The 12,200-nt window shown below is 52.0% G+C and overlaps 1 protein-coding gene across 2 annotated transcripts in view; it reads left to right on the forward strand.

Annotated features, from left to right (window-relative positions):
* BOC (BOC cell adhesion associated, oncogene regulated) overlaps positions 1–12,200 on the forward strand; it is a 58,144-nt gene that overhangs the window by 32,125 nt on the left and 13,819 nt on the right. For both annotated transcript variants that reach the window (XM_071759369.1, XM_071759379.1), the window contains exons 2-6: positions 785–958; positions 1,351–1,629; positions 10,406–10,552; positions 11,111–11,254; positions 11,679–11,972. In XM_071759369.1, coding sequence (XP_071615470.1) covers positions 874–958; positions 1,351–1,629; positions 10,406–10,552; positions 11,111–11,254; positions 11,679–11,972 — 949 coding nt within the window. In that variant the 5' untranslated portion in view covers positions 785–873. The remainder of the gene's footprint in view (positions 1–784; positions 959–1,350; positions 1,630–10,405; positions 10,553–11,110; positions 11,255–11,678; positions 11,973–12,200) is intronic.

Genomic DNA, 12,200 nt, shown 5'->3' on the forward strand with positions numbered 1-12,200 from the left:
CTTTCAAAAGTGAACCTGGTGGTATATCCAGACAGGATAGTTCAACTCAAAATAGGCAGTGTGTTTCAGGCAGAACAATTAATCTGAAATCTTTCCATAGATTCGGTCTCTTCATTTCAAATAAATTCCTGTTGGTGTAATCCACACTCAACTTACTGCACTAAATTTAAACAACTTTAGAACTGAGCATTTCTTTTCTTCTGAAAAAGTGTTCCCTCCACTTCAGAGTAATTCCTTGCAGAAGTGCCCTGAGAAATTTCTACATCTCCTGAGGAGTTGCATGTGGGTTGGCCAGAGTCTCAGGAAGAGACTGAAACAGTGGGATCAGCTCAGTTTCCATATAGCTCAGGACTTGTACCTACTTACTTACTTTTCTGTTCAAGCTAGAATATACTCCAGACATGGCCAAAAAGTGACAGTAACACTTGGCAGGTATATTTGGCCACATTTTGTTGGAAATGTTTGTATTTTGCTCCTAAAAATGACCTGCTGTGCATTGCTGTCCTAATCTGCAGCAAATCTGAAATGGGGGAGGGGGTGAGCATGTGTCTGTGTGCACAGATGTAGATCTGTACTGAGGGATGGGATGTTTTGGGAGACCCGTGACCATGTTTGGGAGAAAGGCTGGAAAAGAGAAGTGCTTGTATCTGTGTCAGATGCCTGCTGAGGCCACCAGCTCCATGAATCCCAGGGAATTTAGGGATATTGATAAAGAAGCCAGGCAGGGCTGGAAGGCAGAGGGAAGTCCGAGGGTTTCATCCGTCATATTTCTTGTCATCCACAGGAATCCACTGCCGCACCTCCACTGCATCCCCTGAGGCAGCTTATGGGACCCTTCCCTGGGCACCTCTGCCCCAGGACACACTGCATGGGATGGCAATGACACATGGAAAGAAGAGACCCATGTCCCTCATCCCTTGTCTCATCCTTGCAGCTGCTAGCTGCTTTGCCAGACTGAGTGAGTTTCTGTTCTGACCCGTTTGTTTAATTTAATTTCATTTGTTTTGCCTTGATGCTGTTCAGCATAGCCGTGCCTCAAGCACAATGTGGTTGTGTCTGCTACTTCCTCAGTAGCCTTGACCAAAGGTCTGGGTTCAAACACTCCTCCAGAGGAGAAGGGAATACAGTCAGAGTTGGACATCTCTGTCTAGTAGTGCCAAGAAGAAATGGGACTGGTGTGCATCTTAAAACACTAGAGGGGGTGGAGGGTGGGCAGCTAAAGGGAAAGGGCAGCACAAGTGGGAGTGATGGGGAATGCAAAAGATGCTAGAACTTCTTTTTTTCCTCTTTCTCTTTTCTTTCACCGAGTTTCACAAAGCTTTCTTATGCCCATTTTTTGCCTCTGTGCAGGTGAATCTCTGCAGGTCACCGTGCAGCCAGCTTCCATTGTCCAAAAGCTTGGGGGTGCAGTCAGCCTGGGGTGCGTAGTAGACCCCCCCAGAGAAAACCTCACCTGGAGACTGAATGGGAAGGAGCTGTCTGGATCTGATGAGGTGCTGGGTATCCACATCGAGGGAGGGAAACTCATCATCATGGCTCTCAACAACTACACCGTGGGGCGATACCAGTGCATTGCTCGTGTGCCTGAAGGAGTCATTGCCAGTGTCCCTGCAGTGGTTACCTTAGCCAGTGAGTAACTTCAGTCCTCTGCCACCCCCTGCATGCCTTGGGCCATCATTCATTCAGCTTGAGATGTGCATCATTCACGCACATCCACACCCTCATGCTGCCATGAGGGGCCTTTGGCTTAGGCTGCTCTGTAGGATTTTTTTATCATTTTGTGGCTGTTGTGGTGTGTCCCAGCCATGACCCTACCTGCATGGTAGGCTGCAGACCTGTCCTGCAGTGACAGATTTTTGCAAGACTACATAAAGCAGGAAATGCTTGAGTGATGGGGCAGTCATGTTGCCTCATCTGGTTGCTTACTTCTTGATTGAGGTTACCAAAAAGTACCTGTTGGTTCTGATGGCCAAAGCACTGTCTAGGCTGCTCTGGAGCTGGTGCTGAGTCAGTGTGCTAAGTGGTGTTGCCTTCCTGACCCACGGAAAGTGAAGTCTTTTACCCATCTCATGCTGTGGGAGTCCTGCACTTTTTTGTGTTGCCCCTGGATTCATCATAACCAAAGTCTCAGCCCCCACTAAGGAAAGGCTGATCTGGTTGGTTGTGGTGAGGAGGTGCTCCTGAGAGCAGTAAGTGCTTTAAGTGGCTGGTGGTCCTCTGTGCACCACTGGGTAGATCCCTTGCCAAAATGCAAGATGAGGCAGGAGGTGGTGGGAGAATGGTTTCATGGAGGTGTTAAAAGGCAGAGCACTGTCCTCTTTTGGTAAGGCAGGTGCAGAGGGAAGCAGGAGGCAGATGCAGGAGAGCAGAGTATCTGAAAGTACTCATAACACATTTTTTTCTGTCTTTAAGGGGCTGCAGGGTGTATTCATTAAAACTGCTGTTGGTCCCAGAGAGTGTGCTCTCCCTTTCCAGGGCTTTGTCCTCTTCCTATGAGGTGAACAAAGAGCCACCTTGTTTCTGAGCCACAGCTCTGAGTGAGGGACTTTGTTCCTACCTCTGTGCTTAGGTGCTCCTCACTGCTGCCCTCTGGCATTGGAGACAGATCAAGAAGAGGTGTGTGCATGGAAGGCAGGGGTCTTAAAATGGGGAACTTGCCTTACAGGTGCCTTTTTTTGGCCAGATGTTATGCTTAAATGTGAGAAAATGCTGTATTTGGATCCATCTGTGAAAGGGCAGCCCACGCCTGCTTGGAGCTGGTGGGGCTGTGTGGAACACTCTTATTTGAGCAATGGAGAATCTGATCTTCTGGGAGCCATGAAGTTCTTAGTGGAGCAAGTGCATGCAGAGGAGACCACCATCCATCCCCTGGCAGTGACAGCCTCTGGCTGTGGAAAGGGCTCCTCTTCCCAGCAAGTGGGAGTTTGAGGATAAGTCTTAAGAAAATTAAGAAGTGAAGATGTTTGTGCAGAGTGGGGGCTGGCTTTGCTTTAAAGCCAAGAGCTGTTGGCTTGTCACTGATACATTAATCAGGAGTGAAATGTTTAGGCCAAGCTGGGTGGGAGGAGGAGGTGAGGGAAAGCGAGGAGAGAGTTGCTGAGCTATGAGGCAGGGTGGGAGGGGGTTGTCATGGGGCCGAATCTGTCGGGGGATTTGGCCTGAGCTCCATGCCCAGATTAAGTTTCGGAGAACACATTCCAGAGCAGAAAGGGGGCTGTGTGTGCTGGTGGCCTGATAGAGGGAAGGGGAAAGGAGGGGAGAGGTGGATGGGATTACCAAGGGCATGGTTTGCATTTAGGAGAGCAGGGTGTGTGCAGCTCCTCAGTTTGATCGATTCCTTCTTAGACTGATCCCCCTTTCCTTTCCTTTCCTTTCCTTTCCTTTCCTTTCCTTTCCTTTCCTTTCCTTTCCTTTCCTTTCCTTTCCTTTCCTTTCCTTTCCTTTCCTTTCCTTTCCTTTCCTTTCCTTTCCTTTCCTTTCCTTTCCTTTCCTTTCCTTTCCTTTCCTTTCCTTTCCTTTCCTTTCCTTTCCTTTCCTTTCCTTTCCTTCCCTTCCCTTCCCTTCCCTTCCCTTCCCTTCCCTTCCCTTCCCGTCCCGTCCCTTCCCTTCCCTTCCCTTCCCTTCCCTTCCCTTCCCTTCCCTTCCCTTCCCTTCCCTTCCCTTCCCTTCCCTTCCCTTTTCCTTCCCTTTTCCTTCCCTTTTCCTTCCCTTTTCCTTCCCTTTTCCTTCCCTTCCCTTCCCCCTTTTCCCTTTTCCTTCTCTTTCTCCTTCCCCTTTCCATCACCCCAGCCCTCTACCACCAGCTCTGTCTCCTGGAACAAAAGATGTCAGTTTAACCTATCTGTCTGCTTTGGTCTAGTGTCAGTGGTTTGGGGGTGACAGGTCCTAGAGCACCAGCAGGTCCCACCATGTTCCTCAGGTCAAATCAAAACCACAGCTGAGCTGTCAGCCCTCTCCAGGAGCCAAATCACCTCCAGCTACTGCATTGCAATGGGGGGTGGGGGTACAAAACAGGGAGAGCTGCCCATCACTGCCATCCCTGCCATAGCAAAGGCCCAACTGCTCTTTTGTAAGATGTTCAGTGGAGTTCACCAAACTGGAGCCAGAAGATGGATGAACAAGGAGCTAATCCATCGTGGAGCACCCCTGTGCTGTACAGGTCCCTTACCCTTGAGGGGTGCTGGGAGAGGCAGAGGCCATGTCCCATGCTTTCAGTGAGAGACCCCAGGTTGGGGGGTCTTGGCAGCCAATGAGTGAAGAGAGGGAGAGGACAACCCAGAAAAAATGTGGAGCTGAATGTGTAGGAGAGAAAGCCTCTGAAGGGTTTAAAAAAAACAGTTTCAGGTTTGTTGAGCTGGACCCTGCTTGCAACATTGGCTTTGCAGTGGTCTGAAATAACATGGGGCATCGAGTTATGGTGGGGCTGAGTTTGAAAGCTGTGGTAGCATATGTGCTCTCTACCTCTGCTTCAGACCTCCTCTACAGGGCCTTGCTCTGAGCTGATTCAGTGGGGATCATGGTCCCTGGGGTGGAGAGGGAAGCCCCTGGCAGTTAGGAGTTGAAGTTGATAAAATCTCTTCCAGATCATCCTCTGGGCTGAAAGAAAATCCCAGAAAGTCTTAGCCCCATCCAAAAGTTATCTGGGGAGGCCAGGGGGGCAAGTGAAACTTGCACATGAATGAAAGCAGCAGAGTAGATTTGTGGAAATATTTTCAAGGTTTACTTTGGAACTGGGCTCACTGGAAAAAAAGTGTCTTGCTAGGTTTCGAGGGGTGTAGGTAACATCATCTGGCAAACTTTTAGTCTGTTTCCACTCTTTTCTCCTTCTTTGGAGGAAGCACCCTACCAGTGCCTCAGGCTTTGCATGCCAGGTCCCTCAGGGCCTGCTGCTTTGCTGACAGTCAGCAAACAGATAACCATCTCTGCCATGCTGGCAGCCACAGCGTAGCCTTGGGACCGATACCGCCTTCTCCTATCTGTGGCACAGCAATGCCAAGTCCAGCTCTGCCCCTCCTGGCTTGGAGGGCTGGTTGAAACTAGCATTTAATTCTTCCAGCAGAGAATAAATAGCTATTGTATAGTCGAGGGGTGGAGGGAGGAGGGATTTGCAGAAAGGGGGGAAAATTTCTTAAAGCAACAAAAGGAGGAGCACTTCAAGCGTTACTTGGGTACATTTGAGTCCAGTTAGAGCCAACCTGGTGCTCCATGATCCCTCATTCAGCCTCAGCAGCCCCTTGGCACATCAGTGTAGACAGATTCCCTCTGATCACTGCTGGCCTGGCCTGCTGCACAACATCAGCCCTGCCTGGGCCTGAGGCATCCCTTCTGCCCTGTGGTGATGGGCTGGGGTCTTGAATGGATGAGGCAGGGGTATTCCTGGTTTTCCAAGGCAGGCCCTAAGCTTTCATGTGACCGAGAGCTGAGAGATAAGTATTTGCTCTGCCTAATTGCAGGTGGCAAATCTGTCATCAAGACAGAAGCCCTTCTTCAGCCCCTCTCATGGTTGGAGGTGCTACATGGAAAAGGTCTGGCTGCAGTGGCTCTGGTGGAGCCAGATTAAGTCCACCAGGGACAGGAACATGGTGCTGTGGGCTGGTCTTGCAGTAGCACAAGGCTTGGAATGTTGTGAGCCCTTTTTAGGCATCTGAAGTGCAGGGCTGGAGCAAAGGTGGAGGGCAGAGGTGTTGAAAGCCGTGCACCTCCCAGCGTTTAGCTCTGTGTGTGGAAAATCAGAGCCATGAGCATTAGAGCAAGCCTCACCTGGATAGATGTGACATTTAAAAGCAAAACAACAGCAAAAAAAATTAGATGAGCGGTGCAGAAAAGGGACTCTACCTGTTCCAGAGTTGTCCCCACAAAGAGGGATGAGAGGTGTCCCAGGGATGTTGTGGTCCCAGGGAGGCTTTTCCATCGGCACCACCTTGGCTTGGCAGCAGCACGTGGGGGAAGCCGGGCCTCAGCCTGCAGCACTCGTGGGCAGTGACCCTGAGCCGGGTCGGGCTGGGCATCCCCCAGGAATTTGCAGCTGCTTTCTGAAGACAGCCCCATTCATTTTCCTCTGCCTGGGCCTCTCTTCTGATGGTTCCCCAGAGGCAATGGCGGGAGGGAAGGAGGGAAGGAAGGAAGGGGGTGAGAGTGTGTTGGAAAAGCATTTGCTGAGCAGGCACGGGGGGCTCTGGCCTCGGGGGCAGAGGTGGCGTGAGGAGGGGAGAGAAGGAAAACACAGGTGGTGTTGCTTGAGCCAGGGGGGCTGTGGCATGGGGGGATGTGCTGTGGACCCAGGGAAATGTGGAGGAGTGGGGCACAGGCTGGGGGGGTGCACTTTGGGGTGCACGAACAGGCGGAAGACTTGGGGGCTGCTCCTGTCCCCTTGGAGTGAGAGGGGACAGGTGGGGACAGTGCTTGTCCTTAGGCTCCTGTGACACTGACCAGATGGGGAGAGAGAGCCATAACCTTGGGTTGCTCTGACAGCCGAGGGGGGATTAGTGGAGGGTGCCTGGCCCCAGGCTGGGGGACACCCATCCCTGCCTTCTCAGCATCCCTCCTTTCCCTCCCTCACACTTCCCTGCAGTGGAGAGGACTTTCACCTTGAGGGCCAGCATTTTATTTACTGCTTCTTCTCCAAAGTTATTTATGGTCTCCTATTCATTTAATCTGGTTTGTCTGGCCTGCCTCCTTGCTTGGCCCCTGGCCCTGGGATTCAGCTGGTTTCCCTCCCCAATGACAGGGGCACGACTTGCCGCAGGGCTGACCCTCCCCAAACCCCGGCTCGCCCCATCACGCCGTGGGGCAGGGTGCAGATGGACACAAGCACTGCCCTTTGGTTGTGCTGCCTTCTGAACAACTACAACAACAACAACAAACAAAAAAAACCAAAAAAAAAAAAGAAGAGGGAGAAAAATAAGAAAGGAAAAAAAAAACCCTGTGGTACTCCCAGCACGGCTGGGATTGGCAAATGCTCTGTCTGTCTGTCTGCAGCACCTCCCAGCCGGTAGTTGGTGGATGAGGACTTGCTGTTGTGTGTGAGCCTTTTGAGGACAAGGACATGGGCTGGCACGTCGGGTGCTGCCATATGAAAAGGAAAACCCAGCCAGGGGAGAGGGGATGTGGTTTCTCCCAGCTGTGGCAGGAGTTAGACCCAGGGTGCAAATTGCATGTTAGACGAGGGGCACAGCTGCTGCCAGCCAGGCAGCCGGAGGGGAGAGTGTTCCATCCCCCCACTGGCACTGACCTTCTCCTCCACCATTCCCTGCACTGCCTGGTGGGGGGAGGCATGCATAGCTCCCCACATCTCAAGGGGGGGGGGGCTCATTTGAAGCCCCCCGAGTGAAACTGTGTGTCTTAGCCCAGCCCAGCAGCCTCTGTTCTGCCGTGCTGGGGCCAAGCACAAAGGGCAGTGTGAAGGGGTGCTGGTCACACACACACACACACACACACACACACACACACACAGAGGGTGCCCCCACCCCAGTCCCAGCAGTGCCCCCAAACACCCCTTTGCCAGCTTCAGCCTACTTATCGGCATTAATGGGTGGCTGTATGCTCCTGTACCAGTTGGGAGCAGGGCGGTTCAGACCGCCCATGGCCAAAACCCACTGGTTAAATAAAACAGTCTTGTTCACTGTGGGGGAGCAGGAATTTAGGGGAGTAGTTTGGCAGGATGCTCATACACTTGCGTATTGGAAAATAGTTTGTCCTGGTGCCCACTTGATGTTTTTCCCCTCTCCCCTGCTGGTTTCACTCCACTTCTCTGGCAGTGTCCAGTTCTTGCTCCCCCAGCCATCCCAGGATGCCTTTCCTCTGTTCTTTCCCTCTCTGTCCACTGCTTTGCCTCTCATTCCCCATGGCTGGGCTGGGAGGGGAAGGCAGGAAGAGCCAAGGGTCCCACTCCCCCCGTGGGGCTGCAACACTCACAGCTGTGAGAACAGTGGGTTGAGCAGCTGTCTGGGAGGGTTGCACATGAGGTGTCTCCCAGCCCAAGGTGGTCCCAGAGGTCCCCCAGCACAGAAACATCATCTTCCACCTCCAAGAGTATGGTGCTCCCCCGTGGGCTCTGCTGTGCCGAAGCCATGGGTCTGCTCCTTCTCCAGGCTTTTGGGCCCCGTCTCCTCTTCAAGGTCTCGCATGCATGTATGCATGTGTGTGTGCAGATCCCTGCCAGCACTGCTGAAGCCTATGCCTTGGCTCTGAAATCTGAATTTGGCTGTGATGAATCCAGACCACCAAGGCGCACATTAATTTTCCTGATGCTCGTTTATATTTTGTTGATCAGAGAAATATGCATGATGTGGGAAGGCAGACACTGGGCTCTCGCCTCTTCTCCACTTCTTTCCATTTCTGTGGCTCTTGCTATTTTATTCCTTGATCAAATATAAAAAGCAATGAGGAGAAAATATCCCGCACCCTTCCCCTCCCCAGCTGTAACTTTCCTTGCTGGAGGAGCACGAGGCGTTGCCAGGTTTTCACAAGTTAAGAGTTAACCTTCATCTGGCTTTAATACCCCGTGGAGTCGTGGCTCCCCTCCTCGGCTTGTCTTAAAGGATTAATCACATATCTGAAGTTCACCCGTATTCCTTCTTCTTATTCTTTTTTTTTTTTTTTTTAATTGAACGATGCCAAGAAATTCCAGAAGTATTAGACATGTTCGCTGCAAATCATTTTTATGACATTGCAAAACCTCCCCTTTTCTTTTCAACCTCCTCCCCTTCCCTCAGATCTGGGCCCGGGAACGTTGGCTCCCCGGCAGCCGCCCAGCAGCCCCTCCATGCCGTGCTCGGGGAGGCTTTCTCACTGCCTTGCCAAGAGAGCTGTTTTTTATTTAAACTCCATAAAGGATCTTGCTTTAATCAGAAAGTCTGCTTGAGAAATTTCATGTCACTTTTCCATGACTGTGGGTGGGAGAAGCTTGGAGCCAGAGTTGTCTTTTGCTCTTGGAGCGCTGCTGCATTTCCCAAAGAACAAAAAACACATTTTTCTGCCGACCGGGGCTGCCAAGGGAGTCTGCCTGCCGTCTGCCCGCCGCCAGCCCTCCTGCTTCCCCCTGGCTCTCCAAACTACCCAAGGTCACAGGCTCCATGTCCCAAAATGGGTTTTGAGGGGCAAGGGAGCTGTTGACAGCGCGTGGCCGTGCCATGCCATGCTGTGGCGACGGATGCCGTGCGCTGCCTTAGCGTGGGGTTTTGAAAAGAGAGTGTGGTCTCATCCAGATTTCGCAGCGTGCGGCTCCAGAGACGGGTGTTAGTGCTGGGTGCCTGGGAAGATGGGCCAGCTTGAGCCTTGGTTGACAACGTGACTTGTGACCAGCTGTAGGATGTGCAGTTGTCGCTAGTGGTCGCCTGGGATGCTGCACAGCACCGTAAAAATGCATGCGCAGGACTTTTTTCCTGGCACGAGCCCCTCTCCCTCCTGGCACAGGCTGGCTGAGGCAAACTTTGGGCTTGCAGTGCCCCAGGAAGATTTGCCATCATGCCCAGGGAGAGCAGGGACAAGCTCCATCTCCAAGAAGCTTGGCAAGGCCACGCTGGTGTGCTCCCCACCCTACCCTGCCCTGCTCTGCCCTACTCTGCTGGTTTTTACCACAGTCCTCTGCTTCTGCTTGAAAAAACAGGAAAAGAAAATAAAATGTCACATGCCCCTTTCCTTTGCCCCTGAGCTGCCACATGTGCTGCCTGGATCACCTCTGTGTCTCCCCCATCGCAGCCTTGTAGGGGGACTTGTGCTGGAATGGGGTGTTTTCATGGCTGCTTTAGGGAGGGAACAGCTGTGCTGTGTAGAAGAGGAGCTGTTTTTCCTTGCAAGTCCCCATTCTTTGGAGTGTGGGCATTGCTTGGACACATTCAAAGCCTTGTGGTTAACCATCCGGGACTGTGAGGTATTTAATGGGAGTAAGAGTGCCAGAGTGGAGACAGATTGCTCAGGTGCTGGAGGAGCTCAGGACAGCTCTGGGAGCATCCAGTGCTCACACACCTTGTCCCACTGTGTCACCCAGTATCTGTACACTCTTGAAGCAGGCTGGGCTCCCTGAGTTATGATGACAAAGTTAGCTTCTCGGTAGCAGGACAGCAGCCGTGTTTGAAATAGCCAGCAGCAGAGCAACCAGTTTTGGCTGCCCTTCAGTGCTGCAGTAACTTGGCTCGTTTTTCACTTTCAGGCCAGAACTTTTTGCACTCAGTTTCTCAGCCACGGAGCAGGTGGTTTCTCCAGAAGCTGTGTTTTAAGTTACCCATTTTGTAGGAAGGAGGAACAAAAAACAAAGCTCTGAAATCAGGCCAAGTTCCCTGGCTGCTGGGGACAGAGCAGTCCCTTGCTGGCACCACATAGAAACAGCCCCAGGTTCACAGGGGTGAGCTGAGGCCAGGATGCTGAGCCAGCCACTGAGATGCCCTGTTGTTTGCTCTCTCTGCAGATCTCAAAGATTTCAAGTTTGACGGGCAGCACGTGATTGAGGTGGATGAAGGGAACACAGCTGTGATTGCCTGCGACCTACCAGAAAGTCACCCCAAGGCTCAGGTCCGCTACAGTGTGAAGCAGGAGTGGCTTGAGGCCTCCCGAGGTGAGTGCCACAGGGGTCTGTCCCACTGGGTCCTACCTATGCCCTTCCTTACCAGAAGCAGCTTTCTCGGACTGTTGTCTCCTTGTCATTCCTTTGCTAATGATCTGAGCACAGGTTAGTTTAGCCATCTCTGCCAGGTCTCCCTGATGTCCCCACTGTCTGGGATTGGAAAGCCATGTGTAGCACCACCTTGTCATAAAGGTGAAAGGAAGCAGAATTGGGTGATGCATAACATCACTCTTCACTGGGCATCTCCATGTGTTGGTGAAGTGTTCCTCTAGCCCAGCCTGGGTGAAGGCAACTTTTAGATTGGGGATATGTTTTAAATTTGGATATGAATTTTGCAGCTTCACTCACTACATCTGCTTCATGTACCTGTGACCTAAGGCTCTGTTCCTTCCATCACTGCATTATTGCACCCCCTGATATTTGAACCAAAAGTGGTCATTTCAATGCTATTAGTGTTACTACATTGTTTTTTGCCTTCCCACTTGACCACCTTTTCTTCAGGGCACTGCATGAAGTGACCACGTGCCACCTCCTCTTCTGTCTCTACAGACAATTACCTCATCATGCCATCCGGAAACCTTCAGATCGTCAATGCCAGCCAAGAGGATGAGGGGACTTACAAATGTGCTGCCTACAACCCTGTGACGCAGGAGGTGAAAACTTCAGTCTCCAGTGAGAGGCTCCGTGTGAGACGTAAGCCTCTCTTTCTCCCTTCACTGCATGTCTTCTCCATAGCACTTCCAGCCCTGGGAGCATGTACCAGTGCTATTGCAGATGGTTTTCTCTGGGAGCTGACATTATCAGTTGCTGGGAAAACTTCTTCCCAGCAGCAGAGGGCCCTGAGGTCTGTTCCTGGGGTATGCATGTGCAACCTTGGGATTGCACATGTTCTCAGCACTTGTTCTTGGTGATGGGTGAGCAAAGACCTTTTGGCAAGACCACTTGCTGTGTGCATGCCTCCCTTAAGGAATGTCCCTCTGGTCCTGCATTGCCATTTATCCATCCCAGTGCAGGAGAGCATCTCACTAGCCCTACTATTGCCCCTACCAGCACAGGGTGCTTTCCCACCGGCCACCTTCCTTTCCACCCACCTCCTTCCTCCTCCTTTCCTCACCAGGCTCCACAGCAGAGGCAGCCCGGATAATCTACCCCCCCGAAGCTCAAACCATCATTGTCACCAAGGGCCAAAGCCTCATTCTGGAGTGTGTGGCCAGCGGGATCCCCCCACCCAGGGTCACCTGGGCCAAGGATGGCTCCAGTGTCTCTGCGTACAACAAGACACGTTTCCTGCTCAGCAACCTCCTCATTGACCCCACGAGTGAGGAGGACTCGGGGACCTACAGCTGCACGGCTGACAATGGGGTAGGGGAGGCTGGAGCTGCCTTCATCTTCTACAACGTGCAAGTGTTTGGTGAGTGCTGCTGTGTCTGTTGTTTCAAGAAGGGCTTGGGCTTTCTCCACTGCTTTCAGGGAAAAATACTGCTGTACTCCTCCTCTCCCTGGACAAATCACTATGTAAAGCAAACCCTTGCTCGTGGCTCCAGTTTCTAGGAGATGGCATGAATTTTTCCTCGAAGGTGGTAGTTCCTCCTTCCTGCCACCACCATGAGATGATGGATCTTCCCTTCCCCTGTGGAAG

The sequence above is a fragment of the Heliangelus exortis genome, chromosome 1 (genome assembly GCF_036169615.1).
Source record: "Heliangelus exortis chromosome 1, bHelExo1.hap1, whole genome shotgun sequence".
Classification (NCBI taxonomy): domain Eukaryota; kingdom Metazoa; phylum Chordata; class Aves; order Apodiformes; family Trochilidae; genus Heliangelus; species Heliangelus exortis.